Raw genomic sequence first — 23,260 nt, 5'->3', positions numbered from 1 at the left:
CACAGGGGTCCCGGGTTCGATCCTGGCTGTTATGATATTTACACCACACTAGTGGTGGGTGTAGTAAATACTCAGAACTTCTCATATTTCACGGGGGTGGATGAAGAAGAATGTTTTTACCAAATGCTCCAGTTTTTTCTTCATTCGTCTCTCCTGCCAGCTGGGACATTCCATCTGCACTTTTATACTGATATATATATGTACAATTGTCTGTGCTGATTAAACATAAAGGGAACAACAATAGATGTGAAGAAATATCAAGGGTCATTCAATACCTATGTCCATCTTTACCTGTCAATGTCTGCGATGTTGCATGTTTTGTTTATATTTTTTATATGATAAAGCATAAGTGACGTATTGCAGGAATACTACAGATGGTACAGTGTCGCCCTGGGCTTACAACGTCACTCTCCACTTAAAAGGAAGTTCGACCAAGTTATTAGCTGGATACGAGAAGCTGATCTTTATAAAAAGTTTACTCTTGAATCTCTTCTGCTGCATGCGTCACTTCAGGTGAGACGATATACTGGGAAAAAGAGAAACAAAATATATATTTGTGCTGTTGTAACTCCATCGCTGTAGATCAGCTAGTATTGTTCTGTATTCATTAGTTTAAACAAAACTGATATCAAATAATGATAATAATGGTTTCCATAATAACAGCAACAATGATGATAATAGTAATAGCAATAATGATGATAACAATGATAATAATGATAATGATGATAATAATAATAATAATAATAATAATAATAATAATAATAATAATAATAATAATAATATCCCTGGGGATAGGAGATTAAGAGTACTTCCCACGTATTCCCTGCGTGTCGTAGAAGGCGACTAAAAGGGGAGGGAACGGGGGGCTGGAAATCCTCCCCTCTCGGGTTTTTTTTTTTTCTTTTTTTTTTTCCAAAAGAAGGAACGGAGAATTGGGCCAGGTGAGGGTATTCCCTCAAGGGCCCAGTCCTCTGTTCTTAACGCTACCTCGCTAATGCGGGAAATGGATAATAGTTTGAAAGAAAGAAAATAATAATAATAATAATAATAATAATAATAATAATAATAATAATAATAATAATAATAATAATAATAATAATATTGATAATAATAATGATAATAATAATAATAATAATAATAATAATGATAATGATAATAATAATGATAATAATAATAATAATAATAATAATAATAATGACAATAATAATGATGATAATAATAGCAATGATTATAATAATGATAATAATAACAATAATAATAGTAAAGATAGTAATGATAATAATAATGAAAATTAGTAATAATGATAATAATAATAATAATAATAATAATAATAATAATAATGATGATGATAATAATAATGATAATAATGATAATAATAATAATGATAATAATAATGATAATATAATAATAATAATAATAATAATAATAATAATAATGATAATAATATTAGTAATGCAAATGACAATAATAATAGAAGATTATTAATGATGAAAATAATGATAATAATGATAATCATGATATTAATAATGTTGATAATAATAAACTTTGCGCACATCATCCCCATCCCAAAAAGTTCTGAACGCCTTATGAACATCAGTTCTTTTCGACCTGTTAGATAGATGAGCTGCATTTGCAAGGTCATGGCAAGAATGGTTAATAAAAGGCTTCTTTTTCATTAGAATTGCAAAACTAGTTAAATGATCAACAGTGTGCATTCCGTAAACACAGAAGCACAATGGATCATTCAATAAGTTTAGAACATCACATTTTAGATACTTTTTTTAAAAAAAGAATTTTTTAATTGGAGCTTTTTTAGATTTGGAGAAAAAGCCTTTGACATGACATTTCGAAACGGAATCTTAAGCAAACTTTATGCTGTTGGTTTAAGAGGTTCTTTATCTGCTTTTATCAAAAAATTTCTTACATGACAGAACATTTGCCGTCAAGCTTAGTGCATCAAACGTAATCTCTGACTTATTTGTCCAAGAAAACGGGGTGCCGCAAGGGAGCGCACTGAGCCCAACATTATTTGATATTATGGTTAGTGATATTCTGTCTCCAGCTTCTGTCCCTCGAAACCTTAAATACTCACTTTATGCTGATGATTGTGCAATATGGCACTTCTCGCCTAATGCACAATTTTCGGCTGAGCGGGTTCAAGTTATACTTGAATCAGTTCAACGTTGGGCGTTACAGTGAGGATTTAAGTTTTCACCAGCTAAAAGTGTCGTGGTTGTTTTTTCCCGTAAAAATATAATCCCGAATTTGCAGCTAAAATTAGACAAGAACCCGATTCCCTTCTGTAATAACGTACGATTTCTTGGGTTACATTTTGACAGAAGATTGTATTGGAAAATATATATATATTATTTGATTGTAAATTGTAATAAACGGTTGAATATTTTTAAGTATCTCTCGGGTTCACTTTGGAGAGAAGACAGGAAATCTTTATTAATTTTGTACAAAGCTCTTATTAGAAGTAAACTAGACCATGATGGCTCTCAGGTGTATGCTCCAGCGAGCGACTGTACCCTGAAAAGATTGAATGTGCTACAGAATAAATGCCTGCCAATGTGTCTTGGAGCTCTGTCATGTACCAGAGTTCCGCGATTGCAAGTTGAGATGAATTAACGTTAAGGTGTGGTATTATGAGGGCCAGAAGAAATACCACTGTATGTCGCCTGGCACAAGAATACGAATAGTTTGTCAAGAGAGGCGTCAGGCCCCTGGCCTTCAGAATACACTTGCTCAGTGAGAATTCTGGTCTGAACGTGCAAGAAGTGGACACGCCGGTTAGAAATAAACCACCAAAAGGTAAAATCTCAGACCAACTGGCTTCCTGCGACGAAAAGGAACGCGCCGGAGAGTGAGGTACACCAGCGATTCCGTTACGTCACCATGGATCACGATGTGGTATACCGGTGTCGACGTGCTGTCAATGGATTGAACCAGGGCATGTAAAGCGTCTGGGGTAAACCATGGAAAGTTCTGTGGGGCCTGGATGTGGAAAGGGAGCTGTGTTTTCGGTGCATTATTACATGACAGTTAGAGACTGAGTGTGAACGAATGGGGCCTTTGTTGGCTTTTCCTAGCGCTACCTCGCACACATGAGGGGGGAGGGGGTTGTTATTCCATGTGTGGCGAGGTTGCGGTGGGAATAGATAAAGGCAGACAGTATGAATAATGAACATGTGTATATATATATGTATATGTCTGTGTGTGTATATGTATGAGTACATTGAGATGTATAGGTATGTATATTTGAGTGTGTGGAAGTGTATGTATATACATGTGTATGTGGGTGGGTTGGGCCATTCTGTTTGTTGCCTTGCGTTACCTCGCTAACGCGGGAGACAGCGACAAAGCAAAATAAATAAATGAATAAATATATATATATATATATATATATATATATATATATATATATATATATATATATATATATATATATATATATATATATATATCCCTGGGGATAGGGGAGAAAGAATACTTCCCACGTATTCCCTGCGTGTCGTAGAAGGCGACTAAAAGGGGAGGGAGCGGGGGGCTGGAAATCCTCCCTTCTCATTATTTTTTTTTAATTTTCCAAAAGGAACAGAGAACGGGGCCAGGTAAGGATATTCCCTCAAAGGCCCATTCCTCTGTTCTTAACGCTACCTCGCTAATGCGGGAAATGGCGAATAGTTTAAAAAAAAAAAAATATATATATATATATGTATACATTGAGATGTATAGGTATGTATATGTGCGTGTGTGGACGTGTATGTATATACATGAGTATGTGTGTGGGTTGGGCCATTCTTTCGTCTGTTCCCTTGCGCTACCTCGCTAACGCAGAAGACAGCGCCAAAGCAAAATAAATAGATAAATAAATAAATGAATATATGTATATATATATATATATATATATATATATATATATATATATATATATATATATATATATATATATATATATATATATATATATCCCTGGGGTTAGGGAAGAAAGAATACTTCCCACGTATTCCCTGCGTGTCGTAGAAGGCGACTAAAAGGGGAGGGAGCGGGGGGCTGGAAATCCTCCCCTCTTGCTTTTTTTTTTTTCCAAAAGAAGGAACAGAGAAGGGGGACAGGTGAGGATATTCCCTCAGAGGCCCAGTCGTCTGTTCTTAACGCTACCTTGCTAACGCGGGAAATGGCGAATAGTTTGAGAGAAAGAAAGATATATATATATATATATATATATATATATATATATATATATATATATATATATATATATATATATATATGTATATATATATATATATATATATATATATATATATATATATATATATATATATATATATATATATATATATATATATATATATATATATATATATATATATATATACATATATATATATATATATATATATATATATATATATATATATATATATATATATATATATATATATATATATATATATATATATATAATATATATATATACATACATATATATATATATATATATATATATATATATATATATATATATATATATATATATATATATATATATATATATATATATATATATATATATATATATATATATATATATATGAGAAACATAAGTGATAGAGGATGTGTGGATCAGGTGTTTGCTTTGAATAATGTATGTGAGAAATATCTAGAAAAACAAATGGATCCGTATGAGGCATTTATGGATCTGGAGAAGGCATATGATAGAGTTGATAGAGATAATCTGTCGAAGGTATTAAGAGTATAGGGAGTGGGAGGCTATTTCGAAGAAGCAGTGACAAGTTCTTAACGAGGATGTAAGGCATATGTACAAGTAGGAAGAGGGGAAAGTGATTGGTTCCAGGTAAATGTCAATTTGCGGCAGGGGTGCGCAACGTCTCCATGGTTGTTTAATTTGTTTATGGATCGGGGTTGTTAAGGGGGTGAATGCAACAGTTTAGGAGGGAGGGGCAAGCATGCAGTCTGTTGTGGATGAGAGGGCTTGGGAAGTGATTCAGTTGTTGTTCGTTGATGATGCAGCGCTGGTGACTGATTCGGGTCAGAAACTGCAGAAGCTGGTGAATGAGTTTATTAAAGTGTGTGAAAGAAGAAAGCTGAAAGTATATGTGAATAAGAGCAAGACGTTCAGTAAGGTTAAAGGAAAGTCAATAGGGAGTTAAGTTTGAATGGAGATAAATTGGGGTAAGTGAAGTGTGTTAGATGTCTGGGAGTGGATTTGGCAGCGGATGGAACCATGGAGGCGAAAGTGAGTCACAGGATGGGGGAGCAGGTGAAGGTTCTGGGAGAGATGAGTAATGTGAGGAAGGCGAGAACGTTGTCTCGGAGATCAAAAATGGGTATGTTTGAAAGAGTAGTGGTTCCAACAACGTAATATGGTTGCGAGGCATGTGATATTGATAGAGTTGTGCGGTGGAGGGTAGATATGCTGGAAATGAGATGTTTGAGGACAATATGTGGTGTGAGTTAGTTTGATCGAGTAAGTAATGAAAGGATAAGAGAGATTTATGGTAACAAAAAGAGTTTGGTTAAGAAAGTAGAAGAGGGGGTATTGAAATGGTTTGGTTACATGGTGAGAATGAGTGAGGAAAGATTGAAAAAGAGGATATATGTGTCAGAGGTGGAGGGAACAAGGTGAAATAGGAGACCAAATTTGAGATGGAAAGATGGAGTGGAAAAAAATTTGAGTGATCGTGGCCTGTACATACAAGAAGGTGAGAGGTGTGCAAGGAATAGAGTGAATTGGAACGAAGTGTTATACCGGGGTGACGTACTATCAGTAGATTGAACCAGGGCCTGTGACGTGTCTGGGTAAACCATGGAAGGTTTTGTCGGGCCTGGATGTGGAAAGGGAGCTGTGGTTTCGGTGCATTACACATGACAGGTAGAGACTGAGTGTGAACGAATGTGGTCTTTGTTGCCTTTTCCTAGCGCTACCTCGCGCGCACGTGGGCGAAGGGGGGTGCCATGTCATGTGTGGCGAGGTGGCGAAGGGAATTGATGAAGGCAGCAGGTATGAATATGTACATGTGTATATATGTTTATGTATGTATATGTATATGTATGTATACGTTGAAATGTTCAGATATGTATATGTGCGTGTGTGGGCGTGTATGTACATACTTGTGTATATAGGTGGGTTGGGCCGTTCTTTCATCTGTTTCCTTGCGCAACCTCGCTAACCCAGGAGCAGCGACAAAGTATAATAGAAAAGAATAAGAAACAGCATAGAGGTAGGTCCTCTTTCCTATGAAGAACGACATGAAGAACATTGTGCATGTGATATTATAGGGGAACTATAGCCTACGTGTCTTTCTTCTTCAGAAGGCCGGAGGTAGTGGTGACGATAGTGTCACCGCCCAGGAGGACGAGGCTGCACTGAGCGGTGAGGACGAGACAGAGGCGGACCGTATCGTTCCCCTCAGCTTGGAAAACATGCAGGGCATCTTCTTGATCACTCTCTTTGGATGGATTTGCGGCTCTCTCTCCTTTATACTGGAGAGAACCATCATTTCACGCTAGCCACGAGTGAAAAGATTAAGAACGCGGCTTAACCGAGAAAAAAATATATTGACACGAGCACCAATTTACCAAAATAAAATAACATGAGCATCTTGTTAACTGCTGAACTGTATAGCAGAAAAAAATATATCAATCCAGTTATAGAGCATCACCTTTCTTAATTACCTTCTTCTTCTTTCCTATTTTCTTAAACATGAAACGTTCCTTTGTCTTCCCAAATTGAGTCCTCGCTAAGTAATCATATAAAGGATTGATCATATTTTCCTTTTGTTAAATTATATTCATATCATACATAATCGCAGTTCCCGCGTTAGCAAGGTAGCGCAAGGAAACATACATATACATACATATACCTTTCAACGTATACCTACATATAAATACAAAGACATGTACATATATGCATATTTACATATCCATACTTACTGCCTTTTTTCCATTTCCGTCGCCACATCCCCACATAAGAGGAATGGCCGAACCCACTTTATATAAACATGTATATACATAAACGCCCACACACGCACATATACATACATATTCCTTTCAACGTATACCTAGATATACATACACAGACATATGCATATATACATTTTTTTTTTTTTTTTTTTTTATACTTTGTCGCTGTCTCCCGCGTTTGCGAGGTAGCGCAAGGAAACAGACGAAAGAAATGGCCCAACCCCCATACACACGTACATACACACGTCCACACACGCAAATATACATACCTACACAGCTTTCCATGGTTTACCCCAGACGCTTCACATGCCTTGATTCAATCCACTGACAGCACGTCAACCCCTGTATACCACATCGCTCCAATTCACTCTATTTCTTGCCCTCCTTTCACCCTCCTGCATGTTCAGGCCCCGATCACACAAAATCTTTTTCACTCCATCTTTCCACCTCCAATTTGGCCTCCCTCTTCTCCTCGTTCCCTCCACCTCCGACACATATATCCTCTTGGTCAATCTTTCCTCACTCATTCTCTCCATGTGCCCAAACCATTTCAAAACACCCTCTTCTGCTCTCTCAACCACGCTCTTTTTATTTCCACACATCTCTCTTACCCTTACGTTACTTACTCGATCAAACCACCTCACACCACACATTGTCCTCAAACATCTCATTTCCAGCACATCCATCCTCCTGCGCACAACTCTATCCATAGCCCACGCCTCGCAACCATACAACATTGTTGGAACCACTATTCCTTCAAACATACCCATTTTTGCTTTCCGAGATAATGTTCTCGACTTCCACACATTTTTCAAGGCTCCCAAAATTTTCGCCCCCTCCCCCACCCTATGATCCACTTCCGCTTCCATGGTTCCATCCGCTGACAGATCCACTCCCAGATATCTAAAACACTTCACTTCCTCCAGTTTTTCTCCATTCAAACTCACCTCCCAATTGACTTGACCCTCAACCCTACTGTACCTAATAACCTTGCTCTTATTCACATTTACTCTTAACTTTCTTCTTCCACACACTTTACCAAACTCAGTCACCAGCTTCTGCAGTTTCTCACATGAATCAGCCACCAGCGCTGTATCATCAGCGAACAACAACTGACTCACTTCCCAAGCTCTCTCATCCCCAACAGACTTCATACTTGCCCCTCTTTCCAGGACTCTTGCATTTACCTCCCTAACAACCCCATCCATAAACAAATTAAACAACCATGGAGACATCACACAACCCTGCCGCAAACCTACATTCACTGAAAACCAATCACTTTCCTCTCTTCCTACACGTACACATGCCTTACATCCTCGATATGTACATATGTACATATAAATACCTACTTCCTTCATCCAGTCTCGTCGCCAACCCGCCACACACGAAATAGAATCCCCTCTCCCCTCCCCGAGGTAGCGCTAGGAAAAGACAAAAAAAGGCCACATTCGTTCACACTTATTCTCTAGCTGCCATGTGTAATACACCGAAACCAAAGCTCCCTTTCCATATCCAGGACCCAGAGACCTTTCCAAGGTTTACCACAGACGTTTCACATGCCCATTAACAGCATGTCGACCCCGGTATAGCACATCGTTCGCATTCACTCTATTCCATGCACGCCTTTCAGCCTTGTGTATGTTCAGGTCCCGATCGCTCAAAATGTATTTCACTCCAGCCTTATACCCTCAATTTGGTCTCCCGCTTATCCTTCTTCCCTCCACCTCTGACACAAATATCCTCTTTGTCAATCTATACTCACTCATTCTCTCCATGAGTCCAAACCATTTCAAAACACCCTCTTCTGCTCTCTCAACTACACTCTATTTAATAGCACACATCTTTCTTACCCTTTGATTACTTAATCAAATCACCTCACACAACATATTGTCCTCAAAATTTTCATTTCCAACACATCCATCCTCCTTCGCAAATCCCTATCTATAGCCTACACCTCGTACCTATATAACATTGTTGGAACCACTGTTCCTTCAAAAATGCCAATTTACAGTCTCCGAGGTAAAATTCTCACTTACAACATATTCTTCAACGCCCCCAGAACCTTCGATCCCTCCCTCACACTGTGACTCACTTCCGATTACATGATTCCATTCGCTGCTAAGTCCATTATCAGATATCTAAAACACTTTACCTCCTACTGTTTTTCTCCATTCAAACTTACTTCCCAATTCACTGGTCCCTCAACCCTACTTAACGTAATAACCTTGCTCTTATTCACGTTTACTCTCAACTTTTTCCTTTCACACAAATTTCTAAACTAACCAATTTCTGCAATTTCTCACCCAAGTCGTCCACCAGCGAAGTATCATCAGCGAACAACAACTGACTCACTTCTCAAGCTCTCTCAACCAGAACAGACTGCATACTTGCCCCTCTCTCCAAAATTCTTGCATTCACCTCCCTAACAACCCCATCCATAAACAAATCAAACAACTATGGAGATATCACGCACCTCTGCCGCAAACCAACATTCACTGAGAACCAACCACTTTCCTCTCTTCCTCCTCATACACATACCTTACATCCTTCGAAAAAACTTTTCACTACTTTTAGCAACTTACCTCCTACAAAATATGATTCTCAAGATCCTTAGATGCTTTATAGAGATCCATTTGTTTTTCTTTCGCTCAAATATATTCTTCAAAGCAAACACCCGATCCACACATGCTCTACCAATTCAGAAACCACGCTGCTCTTCCCCAATCTGACGTCCCATACATGCCTTCACCTTCTCAAATCAATACCCTCCCATAAAACTTCACAGGAATACTCAACAAACTTATGTCTCAGTAATTTGAACACTCACTTTTATCCCCTTTGCCTTTGTACAATGGTAATATGCACTTCACCGTTATCCATACAAACACTATGTATCCACACCAACGTATCAACAATACAGTCACCCCTTTTTTTAAATACAATACCAATATATATATATATATATATATATATATATATATATATATATATATATATATATATATATATATATATATATATATATATATAATGATAATAATAATCTATATATATATATATATATATATATATATATATATATATATATATATATATATATATATATATATATATATATATATATATATATATATATATATATATAAATGATTAATAGTATTATTCTATCTATTATTTATTTTATTTTGCTTTGTCGCTGTCTCCCGCGTTAGCGAAGTAGCGCAAGGAAAAGACGAAAGAATGGCCCAACCCACCCACATACATATGTATATACATACACGTCCACACAAGCAAATACACATACCTATACATCTCAATGTATACATATATATACACACACAGACTTATACATATATACACATGTACATAATTCATACTGTCGGCCTTTATTTATTCCCATCGCCATCCCGCCACACATGGAATACCATCCCCCTCCCCCCTCATGTGTGCGAGGTAGCACTAGGAAAAGACAACAAAGGCCCCATTCGTTCACACTCAGTCTCTAGCTGTCATGTAATAATGCACCAAAACCACAGCTCCCTTTCCACATCCAGGCCCCACAAACCTTTCCATGGTCTACCCCAGACGCTTCACATGCGCTGATTCAATCCATTGACAACAAGTCGACCCCGGTATACCACATCGTTCCAATTCGCTCTATTCCTTGCATGCCTTTCACCCTCCTGCATGTTCAGGCCCCGACAACTCAAAATCTTTTTCACTCCATCTTTCCACCTAAAATTTCGTCTCCCACTTCCCCTCGTTCCCTCCACCTCTAACACATATATCCTCTAGTTCAATCTTTCCTCACTCATTCTCTCCATGTCACCAAACCATTTCAAAACACCCTCTTCTGCTCTCTCAACCACACTCTTTTCATTTCCACACATCTCTCTTACCTTTACATTACTTATTTGTTCAAACCATCCCACACCACATATTGTCCTCAAACATCTCATTTCCAGCACATCCACCCTCCTGCGCACAACTCTATCCATAGCCCACGCCTCGCAACCATACAACATTGTTGAAACCACTATTCCTTCAAACATACCCATTTTTGCTTTCCGAGATAGTGCTCTCGACTTCCACACATTCTTCAAGGCTCCCAGAATTTTCGCCCCCTCCCCCACCCTAGGATTCACTTCCGCTTCCATGGTTCCATCCGCTGCCAGATCCACTCCTAGATATCTAAAACACTTTACTTCCTACAGTTTTTCTCCATTCAAACTTACCTCCCAATTGACTTGACCCTCAACCCTACTGTACCTAATAACCTTGCTCTTATTCACATTTACTCTCATCTTTCTTCTTTCACACACATTACCAGATTCAGTCACCAGCTTCTGCAGTTTCTCACAAGAATCAGCCACCAGCGCTGTATCATCAGCGAACAACAACTGACTCACTTCCCAAGCTCTCCCATCCACAACAGACTGCATACTTGCCCTCTTTCCAAAACTCTTGCATTCACCTCCCTAACAACACAATCCATAAACAAATTAAACAACCATGGGAACATCACATACCCCTGCCGCAAACCTGCATTCACTAAGAACCAATCATTTTCCTCTCTTCCTACACGTACACATGCCTTACATCCTCGATAAAAACTTTTCACTGCTTCTCACAACTTGCCTCCCACACCATATATTCTTAAAACCTTCCACAGAGCATCTCTATCAACTCTGTAATATGCCTTTTCCATTTGCTTTTCTAAGCATTTCTCACATACATTCTTCAAAGCAAACACCTGATCCACACATCCTCTACCACTTCTGAAACCACACTGCTCTTCCCCAGTCTGATGCTCTGTACATGCCTTCACCTTCTCAATCAATACCCTCCCATATAATTTACCAGGAATACTTAACAAAATTACATCTCTGTAATTAGAGCACTTACTCTTACCCCGTTTGCATTTGTACAGTGGCACTATGCAAGCATTCCGCCAATCCTCAGGCATCTCACCATGAATCATACATGCATTAGATAACCTTACCAACCAGTCAACAATACAGTCACCACCTTTTTAGATAAATTCCACTGCAATACCATCAAAACCCGCTGCCTTGCCGGCTTTCATCTTCCGCAAAGCTTTTACTACCTCTTCTCTGTTTACCAAATCATTTTCCCTAACCCACTCACTTTGCACATCACCTCGACCAAAACATCCTATATCTCCCACTCTATCATCAAACACATTTAACAAACCTACAAAATAGTCACTCCATCTCCTTCTCACATCACCACTTCTTGTTATCACCTACCCATTAGCCCCCTTCACTGAAGCTCCCATTTGCTCCCTTGTCTTACGCACTTTATTTACCTCCTTCCAAATACCCTTTTATTTTACCTAAAATTTAATGATACTCTCTCACCCCAACTCTCATTTGCCCTCTTTTTCACCACTTGCGCCTTTCTCTTGACCTACTGCCTCTTTCTTTTATACATCTCCCACTCATTTGCATTTTTTCCCTGCAAAAATCGTCCAAATGCTTCCCTCTTCTCTTTCACTAATAATCTTACTTCATCCCACCACTCACTCCCCTTTCTCATCAACCCACCTCCCAAGCTTCTCATGCCACAAGCATCTTTTGCGCAAGCCATCACTGCTTCCCTAAATACATCCCATTCCTCCCCCACTCCCCTTACCTCCTTTGTTCTCACCTTTTTCCATTCTGTACTCATTCTCACCCGGTACTTCCTCACACAAGTCTCCTTCCCAAGCTCACTTACTCTCACCACTCTCTTCACCCCAACATACTCGCTTCTTTTCTGAAAAGCCCTACAAATCTTCACCTTCGCCTCCACAAGATAATGATCAGACATCCCTCCAGTTGTACCTCTCAGCACATTAACATCCAAAAGTCTCTCTTTGGCGCCTATCAATTAGCACGTAATCCAATAATGCTCTCTGGTCATCTCTCCTACTTACATACGCATACCTATGTATATCACGCTTTTTAAACCAGTTATTACCAATCACCAGTCCGTTTTCAGCACATAAATCTAAAAGCTCTTCACCATTTCCATCTACAACATTGAACACCCAATGTTTACCAATCATTCCCTCAACTGCCACATTACACACCTTTGCATTCAAATCACCCATCACTATAACCCGATCTCGTGCATCAAAACCACTAACACACTCATTCAACTGCTCCCAAAACACTTGCATCTCGTGATCTTTCTTCTTATGCCCAGGTGCATATGCACCAATAATGACCCATCTCTCTCCATCAACTTTTAGTTTTACCCATATTAATCTAGAATTTACTTTCTTACACTCTATCACATACTCCCACCACTCCTGTTTCAGGAGTAGTGCTACTCCTTCCCTTGCTCTTGTCCTCTCACTTATCCCTGAATTTACTCCCAAGACATTCCCAAACCACTCTTACCCTTTACCCTTGAGTTTCGTTTCACTCAGAGCCAAAACATCCAGGCTCCTTTCCTCAAACAAACTACCTATCTCTCCTTTTTTCTCATCTTGGTTACATCCACACACATTTAGACACCCCAGTCTGACCCTTCGAGGAGGATGAGGACTCCCCGCATGACTCCTTCTTCTGTTTCCCATTTTAGAAAATTAAAATACAAGGAGGGGAGGGTTTCTAGTCCCCCGCTCCCATATATATATATATATATATATATATATATATATATATATATATATATATATATATATATATATATATATATATATATATATATATATATATATATTATACCTCTGTAATTTGAAATTACAAATTACAGAGGTATAAGTTTGTTGAGTATTCCTGGTAAATTATATGGGAGGGTATTGATTGAGAGGGTGAAGGCATGTACAGAGAATCAGATTGGGGAAGAGCAGTGCGGTTTCAGAAGTGGTAGAGGATGTGTGGATCAGGTGTTTGCTTTGAAGAATGTATGTGAGAAATACTTAGAAAAGCAAATGGATTTGTATGTAGCATTTATGGATCTGGAGAAGGCATATGATAGAGTTGATAGAGATGCTCTGTGGAAGGTATTAAGAATATATGGTGTGGGAGGCAAGTTGTTAGAAGCAGTGAAAAGTTTTTATCGAGGATGTAAGGCATGTGTACGTGTAGGAAGAGAGGAAAGTGATTGGTTCTCAGTGAATGTAGGTTTGCGGCAGGGGTGTGTGATGTCTCCATGGTTGTTTAATTTGTTTATGGATGGGGTTGTTAGGGAGGTAAATGCAAGAGTCCTGGAAAGAGGGGCAAGTATGAAGTCTGTTGGGGATGAGAGAGCTTGGGAAGTGAGTCAGTTGTTGTTCGCTGATGATACAGCGCTGGTGGCTGATTCATGTGAGAAACTGCAGAAGCTGGTGACTGAGTTTGGTAAAGTGTGTGGAAGAAGAAAGTTAAGAGTAAATGTGAATAAGAGCAAGGTTATTAGGTACAGTAGGGTTGAGGGTCAAGTCAATTGGGAGGTGAGTTTGAATGGAGAAAAACTGGAGGAAGTGAAGTGTTTTAGATATCTGGGAGTGGATCTGTCAGCGGATGGAACCATGGAAGCGGAAGTGGATCATAGGGTGGGGGAGGGGGCGAAAATTTTGGGAGCCTTGAAAAATGTGTGGAAGTCGAGAACATTATCTCGGAAAGCAAAAATGGGTATGTTTGAAGGAATAGTGGTTCCAACAATGTTGTATGGTTGCGAGGCGTGGGCTATGGATAGAGTTGTGCGCAGGAGGATGGATGTGCTGGAAATGAGATGTTTGAGGACAATGTGTGGTGTGAGGTGGTTTGATCGAGTAAGTAACGTAAGGGTAAGAGAGATGTGTGGAAATAAAAAGAGCGTGGTTGAGAGAGCAGAAGAGGGTGTTTTGAAATGGTTTGGGCACATGGAGAGAATGAGTGAGGAAAGATTGACCAAGAGGATATATGTGTCGGAGGTGGAGGGAACGAGGAGAAGAGGGAGACCAAATTGGAGGTGGAAAGATGGAGTGAAAAAGATTTTGTGTGATCGGGGCCTGAACATGCAGGAGGGTGAAAGGAGGGCAAGGAATAGAGTGAATTGGAGCGATGTGGTATACAGGGGTTGACGTGCTGTCAGTGGATTGAATCAAGGCATGTAAAGCGTCTGGGGTAAACCATGGAAAGCTGTGTAGGTATGTATATTTGCGTGTGTGGACGTGTGTATGTACATGTGTATGGGGGGGGGGGGTTGGGCCATTTCTTTCGTCTGTTTCCTTGCGCTACCTCGCAAACGCGGGAAACAGCGACAAAGTATAAAAAAAAAAAAAAAATATATATATATATATATATATATATATATATATATATATATATATATATATATATATATATATTGATTAATTTGTTTATGGATGGGGTTGTTAGGGAGGTAAATGCAAGAGTTTTGGAAAGAGGGGCAAGTATGAAGTCTGTTGGGGATGAGAAAGCTTGGGAAGTGAGTCAGTTGTTGTTCGCTGATGATACAGCGCTGGTGGCTGATTCATGTGAGAAACTGCAGAAGCTGGTGACTGAGTTTGGTAAAGTGTGTGGAAGAAGAAAGTTAAGAGTAAATGTGAATAAGAGCAAGGTTATTAGGTACAGTAGGGTTGAGGGTCAAGTCAATTGGGAGGTGAGTTTGAATGGAGAAAAACTGGAGGAAGTGAAGTGTTTTAGATATCTGGGAGTGGATCTGGCACCGGATGGAACCATGGAAGCGGAAGTGGATCATAGGGTGGGGGAGGGGGCGAAAATTCTGGGGGCCTTGAAGAATGTGTGGAAGTCGAGAACATTATCTCGGAAAGCAAAAATGGGTATGTTTGAAGGAATAGTGGTTCCAACAATGTTGTATGGTTGCGAGGCGTGGGCTATGGATAGAGTTGTGCGCAGGAGGATGGATGTGCTGGAAATGAGATGTATGAGGACAATGTGTGGTGTGAGGTGGTTTGATCGAGTGAGTAACGTAAGGGTAAGAGAGATGTGTGGAAATAAAAAGAGCGTGGTTGAGAGAGCAGAAGAGGGTGTTTTGAAGTGGTTTGGGCACATGGAGAGAATGAGTGAGGAAAGATTGACCAAGAGGATATATGTGTCGGAGGTGGAGGGAACGAGGAGAAGAGGGAGACCAAATTGGAGGTGGAAAGATGGAGTGAAAAAGATTTTGTGTGATCGGGGCCTGAACATGCAGGAGGGTGAAAGGAGGGCAAGGAATAGAGTGAATTGGAGCGATGTGGTATACCGGGATTGACGTGCTGTCAGTGGATTGAATCAAGGCATGTGAAGCGTCTGGGGTAAAACATGGAAAGCTGTGTAGGTATGTATATTTGCGTGTGTGGACGTATGTATATACATGTGTATGGGGGGGGGGTTGGGCCATTTCTTTCGTCTGTTTCCTTGCGCTACCTCGCAAACGCGGGAGACAGCGACAAAGTATAATGAATAAATAATGATATATATATATATATATATATATATATATATATATATATATATATATATATATATATATATATATATGCATTGGTATTGTAATGACAAAGTGTCAACTCGGTTATTAATCTAATACTATTACCATCATTGAATCTTCTATTATTGAATGCATAAAGAATAATAACCTTAATATTAGTGATGGTCCATACAAATTAGATAAGTTTATTGATGAAAAAAATTTGTAAAATGATAAGTTTACGAACGCTCGTTGTCTGTCTTCGATAATCGCATGTTTACCAAATGGCGTCCTAGCTTCGTCTATTCTATGTATATCAACTGACGATTACATTTCTCTCATGTGTCCTCCCTGATAATGTGATTATTACACAAAAGTGCACTTAGGAGCTTACGGTGTTTCATTTCCCCGTGGACTTATATGAATATATATATATATATATATATATATATATATATATATATATATATATATATATATATATATATATATATATATATATATATATTATCCCTGGGGATAGGGGAGAAAGAATACTTCCCACGTATTCCCTGCGTGTCGTAGAAGGCGACTAAAAGGGGAGGGAGCGGGTGGCTGGAAATCCTCCCCTCTCGTTTTTTTTTTAATTTTCCAAAAGAAGGAACAGAGAAGGGGGCCAGGTGAGGATATTCCCTCTAAGGCCTAGTCCTCTGTTCTTAACGCTACCTCGCTAATGCGGGAAATGGCGAATAGTATGAAAGAAAGAAAGAAAATATATATATATATATATATATATATATATATATATATATATATATATATATATATATATATATATATATATATATATATATATATATATATATATATATACATATATATATATATATATATATATATATATATATATATATATATATGTATATATATGCTTGTGGGATGAGAAGCGTGGGAGGTGGGTTGATTAGAAAGGGTAGTGAGTGGTGGGATGAAGAGGTAAGATTATTAGTGAAAGAGAAGAGAGAGGCATTCGGACGATTTTTGCAGGGAAATAATGCAAATGAGTGGGAGATGTATAAAAGAAAGAGGCAGGAGGTCAAGAGGAAGGTGTAAAAGGTGAAAAAGGGTGCAAATGAGAGTTGGGGTGAAAGATTATTATCAAATTTTAGGGAGAATAAAAAGATGTTTTGGAAGGAGGTAAATAAAGTGCTAAGACAAGGGAACAAATGGGAACTTCAATGAAGGGGGCTAATGGGGAGGTGATAACGAGTGGTGGTGATGTGAAAAGTAGACGGAGTGTGCATTTTGAAGGTTTCTTGAATGTGTTTGATGATAGAGTGGCAGATATAGGGTGTTTTGGTCGAGGTGGTGTGCAAAGTAAGAGGGTTAGGGAGGAAGAATTGGTAAACAGAGAAGAGGTAGTAAAAGCTTTGCGGAAAATGAAAGCCGGCAAGGCAGTAGGTTTTGATGGCATTGCAGTGGAATTCATTAAGAAAAAGGGGTGACTGTATTGTTGACTGGTTGGTAAGGTTATTTAATGTATGTATGACCCATGGCGAGGTGCCTGAGGACTGGCAAAGGCAAAGGGGATAAGAGTGAGTGCTCAAATTACAGAGGTATAAGTCTGTTGAGTATTCCTGGGAAATTATATGGGAGGGTACTGATTGAGAGGGTGAAGGCATGTACAGAGCATCAGATTGGGGAAGAGCAGTGTGGTCCAGAAGTGGTAGAGGATGTGTGAATCAGGTGTTTGCTTTGAAAAATGTCTGTGAGAAATACTTAGAAAAGCAAATGGATTTGTATGTAGCATTTATGGATCTGGAGAAGACATATGATAGAGTTGATAGATATGCTTTGTGGATGGTATTAAGAATATATGGTGTGGGAGGTAAGTTGCTAGAAGCAAAAGTAAAAAGTTTTTATCAAGGATGTAAGGCATGTGTGCCTGTAGGAAGAGAGGAAAGTGATTGGTTCTCAGTGAATGTTGCTTTGCGGTAGGAGTGTGTGATGTCTCCATGGTTGTTTGATTTGTTCATGGATGGGGTTGTTAGGAAGGTGAATGCAAGAGTCTCGGAAAGAGGGGCAAGTATGAAGTCTGTTGTGGATGAGACAGCTTGGGAAGTGAGTCAGTTGTTTTCGCACGCCTCGGGAGTGGATCTGGCAGCGGATGGAACCATGGAAGCGGAAGTGAATCATAGGGTGGGGGAGGGGGCGAAAATTCTGGGAGCCTTGAAGAATGTGTGGAAGTCGAGAACATTATCTCCGAAAGCAAAAATGGCTATGTTTGAAGGAATAGTGGTTCCAACAATGTTGTATGGTTGCGAGGCGTGGGCTATGGATAGAGTTGTGCGCAGGAGGGTGGATGTGCTAGAAATGAGATGTTTCAGGACATTATGTGGTGTAAGGTGGTTTGATTGAGTAAGTATTGTAAGGGTAAGAGAGATGTATGGAAATAAAAAAAGCGTACTTGAGAGAGCAGAAGAGGGTGTTTTGAAATGGTTTGGGCACATGGAGAGAATGAGTGAGGTAAGATTGACCAAGAGGATATATGTGTCGGAGGTGGAGGGAACGAGGAGAAGTGGGAGACCAAATTGGAGGTGGAAAGATAGAGTGAAAAAGATTTTGAGTGATCGGGGCCTGAACATGCAGGAGGGTGAAAGGCGTGCAAGGAATAGAGTGAATTGGATCGATGTGGTATACCGGGGTCGACGTGCTGTCAATGGATTGAATCAGGGCATGTGAAGCGTCTGGGGTAAACCATGGAAAGTTGTGTGGGGCCTGGATATGGAAAGGGAGCTGTGGTTTCGGGCATTATTACATGACAGCTAGAGACTGAGTGTGAACGAATGGGGCCTTTGTTGTTTTTTCTTAGCGCTACCTGGCACACATGAGGGGGGAGGAGGATGTTATTCCATGTGTGTCGAGGTGGCGATGGGAATGAATAAAGGCAGACAGTGTGAATTGTGTGCATGTGTAATATATGTATGTGTCTGTGTGTGTATATATATGTGTACATTGAGATGTTTGGGTATGTATATTTGCGTATGTGGACGTGTATATATATACATGTGTATGTGGGTGGGTTGGGCTATTTCTTTCGTCTGTTTCCTTGCGCTACCCCGAAAACGCGGGAGACAGCGACAAAGCAAAATAAGGAAATAAATAAAATACATATATATATATATATATATATATATATATATATATATATATATATATATATATATATATATATATATATATATATATATATATATATATGAATATCTGTTTGGGGCAGAGATGCTTGATGTCTCAATGGTTGTTTAATTTGTTTATGGAAGGGGTTTCTTAGGAATGTGAATACAAACGTTTTGGAGAGAGGGGCAAGTATGCCGTCTGCTGTCGATGAGAGGGCTTCGGAAGTGAGTCAGTCGTTGTTTGCTGATGATACACCGCTGGTGGCTGATTCGGGTGAAAAACTGCGGAAGCTGGTGACTAAGTTTGGTAAAGTGTGAGAATGTAGTAAGCTGAGAGTAAATGCGAATAAGAGCAAGGTTATTAGGTTCAGTACCGTTGAGGGACAGGTGCACTGGGAGGTAAGTTTGAACTGAGAACATTTCGAGGAAGTGAAGTGCTTTCGATATCTGGGAGTGGATTTGGCAGCGGATGGAACCATGGAAGTGGAAGTGAGTCACAGGGTTGGGGAGGGGGTGAAGGTTCTGGGAGCGTTGAAGATTATGTGGAAGGCAAGAACATTATCTCAGAGAGCAAAATGGGTATGTTTGAAGGAATAGTGGTTCCAACAATGTTATATGGTTGCAAGACTTAGCATATAGATAGGGTTGTGCGGAGGAGGCTGGATGTGTTGGAAATGAGATGTTTGAGGACATTTTGTGGTATGAGGTTGTATGATCGAGTAAGTAATGAAAGGGTACGAGAGATGTGTGGTAATAAAAGGAGCGTGGTTGAGAGATCAGAATAGCATGTATTGAAATGGTTTAGTCACATGGAGAGAAAGAGTGAGGAAAGATTGACAAAGAGGATATATATGTCCGAGGTGGAGGGAACAAGGAGAAGTGGGAGACCAAATTGAATGTGTAAGGATCGAGTGAAAAATATTTTTAGCGATCGGGGCCTTAACATACTGGTGGGTGAAAGGCATGCAAGGTCGACGTGCTGTCAATGGATTGAAACAGGGCATATAAAGCTTTAGGGGTAAACCAAGGAAAGTTTTGTGGGGCCTGGATGTGGAAAGGGAGGTGTGGTTTCGGTGCATTACACATGATAGCTAGAGACTGGCGTGAACGAATGTGGCCTTTGTTGTCTTTTCCTGCGCTACCTCGCCCGGGGGGGGGGGTCTCATGTGTGACGGGGTGGTGTCGGGAATGGATGAAGCCAGTTTGTATGAATATGTACAAATATGTATATATGTATGTGTCTGTGTATGTATATGTACGTATACGCTGAAATGTATAGGTATGTATATGTGTGTGTTTGCGTTTATGGTATCTTTCTTCCATGGTTCTTAAATCTTGGTGGAATCGTTCATGTGTGACGGGGTGGTGTCGGGAATGGATGAAGCCAGTTTGTATGAATATGTACAAATATGTATATATGTATGTGTCTGTGTATGTATATGTACGTATACGCTGAAATGTATAGGTATGTATATGTGTGTGTTTGCGTTTATGGTATCTTTCTTCCATGGTTCTTAAATCTTGGTGGAATCGTTCACCCTGCTCCTCACTTAGGTCACCAAGGTTGTCTTGGAAACGATCCAAGAAAATTCCTTACAACCAGAATGAACGAAAACCATGCATCTGCCTCAGCATTGTTCAATGAATTTTGGAAATGTGGGTCTTTCATGATTTCCCTGATTTGCGACCCGTCGAAAATACCTGCCTTCAGCTTCTCCATGCTCAGCATTGGAAATTTTCTGCATATGTAGTCAAAGCAGTCCCCTTCTTTGTTCAAAGCCTTCACAAACTCTTCCATTAAATCTAGTCTGATGTACAGTGGTGGTAAAATATCTTATCTCTATCAATTGCATTGTGATTACATTCTTTTCTCCAACCACCATGTTTTCTCTCAGAGGTCATTGTTTTCTCACCCAGTGCTCATCCATAGCTCTACTATCTCGAAGACAGATAAAGCAAGGATACTTGGTGTATTCACTCTGCTGACCCCGGAGAAAAGTCATTGTCTTAAGATACACACAGATTAGCCATTGGTGATGATGGTATTATATCTTCTGTAAGACCAGGGCGATTGTTTCCTGCTGTTCAGTCATCTTAGTTGAGCGACCAATTGGAATTGATCCATATTTGTTGACATTTTGTAGAAGCACAAAATTTTAAGCTCCGCTTAGAACTATCTATGTTCATGAGAGGTACATTGATTGATAAATGCATTATCTTAAGGACTATTGCTGCTAGAAGGAAATGAAGGTCATATTCTTATTCAGTAATGTGAACATACTTAGAATCATGCTTAAACTCTGAGGCAACAAAATATTTGTTCCCCAGTGATATCAAAAGAGTAAGCCCTAAGTTTATCAAGTAATTGTTTTGTGCATAGCAAGTTTTGAGTATAATTAATCTTGTGTATAATGACTATAAAAATAGAAAATTAGAGTATGTCCATAGCAATACTATTAAAACAAAAAGCAAACTAAAAAATTTAACAAAATCAAGCCCTATACCAATTAACAAAATTTATTTGTCGTAGATAATGGAGGCATTCACCTCAGCCAGGCATCGACCTCCCAGTGTACTTTGCCACAGAAGATCGTAACATGACAACCCTAAAACTAACCATAAGTTCCCTTCCGTATTACCAGAAATGTCTCTTGCCCACAAGCATGAATAATTCTATTATCTCTCTCTCTCTCTCTCTCTCTCTCTCTCTCTCTCTCTCTCTCTCTCTCTCTCTCTCTCTCTCTCTCTCTCTCTCTCTCTCTCTCTCTCTCTCTCTCTCTCTCTCTCTGCAATAACTTCAAATTTTCCCAGCATTGCACTGAAGCTGCCAAGAAAACAGATAGGATGTTAGGACTTAATAAACAGGAACTCTAAGTACAAAAACAAGGGTATGACATTTTCACTATACCTGTCTGCTTAAAGCACACCTCGACTATGTTGTGCAGTTTTGGGCCCCACGCTTAAGTAAGGACATTCTTAAATTGGAAGCTGTGCAGCGAGGAGCAAATGGATTGATCCCTCTTGCGTAACAAATCATATGAGGAGAAAGTGCGAGAATTAAACTTGTTGTCCCTAAGCAAAAGGCGCCTCCGGAGCAAGTTGATAGAATGTTTCAAAACACTTACAGGATTCAACGAGGTTGACATTGAACATTTCCCTACTGTAGCGCCAGCATTACCGAAGAGAGGAAATAGATTGAAAGTTAATCTAGACCGTACAACATATCTTCTTACCAACGACATTACTGATGCATGGAATAAGCTCACAGAAAATGTTGTTCAGAACAACCCACATAACATCTTCAAAATTAAGCTTGATCATCACTTTCCAGTATTAAATAGTTCATTTAATTAGTTATCATAAAGCAGTGGTAATTCATACTACCTTCTCAGCAACTGGTGCAGAATCATGCTAACATTGGTTCAACTATGTCACCTGCTTTGAAAGAGTACTGAATTATTACTGTATCATTCCTCAACATCAGAAATAATATATGCATGGTAGGTCGGGAGGCTGGAGCTCAAGTGTATTCTTAGTATTGTCTTTATAACAGAAAGTGAAGGGATGCATGACATATTCATGTTCGTTCTACCTCTTGACTTTCCTATAAAGATATCCTTCAGGCTTATTCATCCTGAAAGGTGTTCTGTTTTACCTATTTTTCTGCTGGCGTGTACCGGAGGGTGTTGAAGATGGGGAGA

General features: G+C 39.3%; 1 protein-coding gene across 1 annotated transcript in view; it reads left to right on the top strand.

The window, feature by feature from the left end:
- The window catches only part of LOC139748782 (ionotropic receptor 21a-like), a 61,339-nt gene extending 54,747 nt beyond the window's left edge, over positions 1-6,592 (top strand). Inside the window, exons 10-11 of the mRNA XM_071662217.1 lie at positions 364-513; positions 6,343-6,592. Coding sequence (XP_071518318.1) covers positions 364-513; positions 6,343-6,540 — 348 coding nt within the window. The 3' untranslated portion in view covers positions 6,541-6,592. The remainder of the gene's footprint in view (positions 1-363; positions 514-6,342) is intronic.
- Positions 6,593-23,260: the final 16,668 nt, after the last annotated feature.

The sequence above is a fragment of the Panulirus ornatus genome, chromosome 5 (genome assembly GCF_036320965.1).
Source record: "Panulirus ornatus isolate Po-2019 chromosome 5, ASM3632096v1, whole genome shotgun sequence".
NCBI classification, from domain to species: domain Eukaryota; kingdom Metazoa; phylum Arthropoda; class Malacostraca; order Decapoda; family Palinuridae; genus Panulirus; species Panulirus ornatus.
The sequence above is the reverse complement of the archived record's forward strand: the minus strand, read 5'-3'. Positions and strand labels throughout refer to the sequence as shown.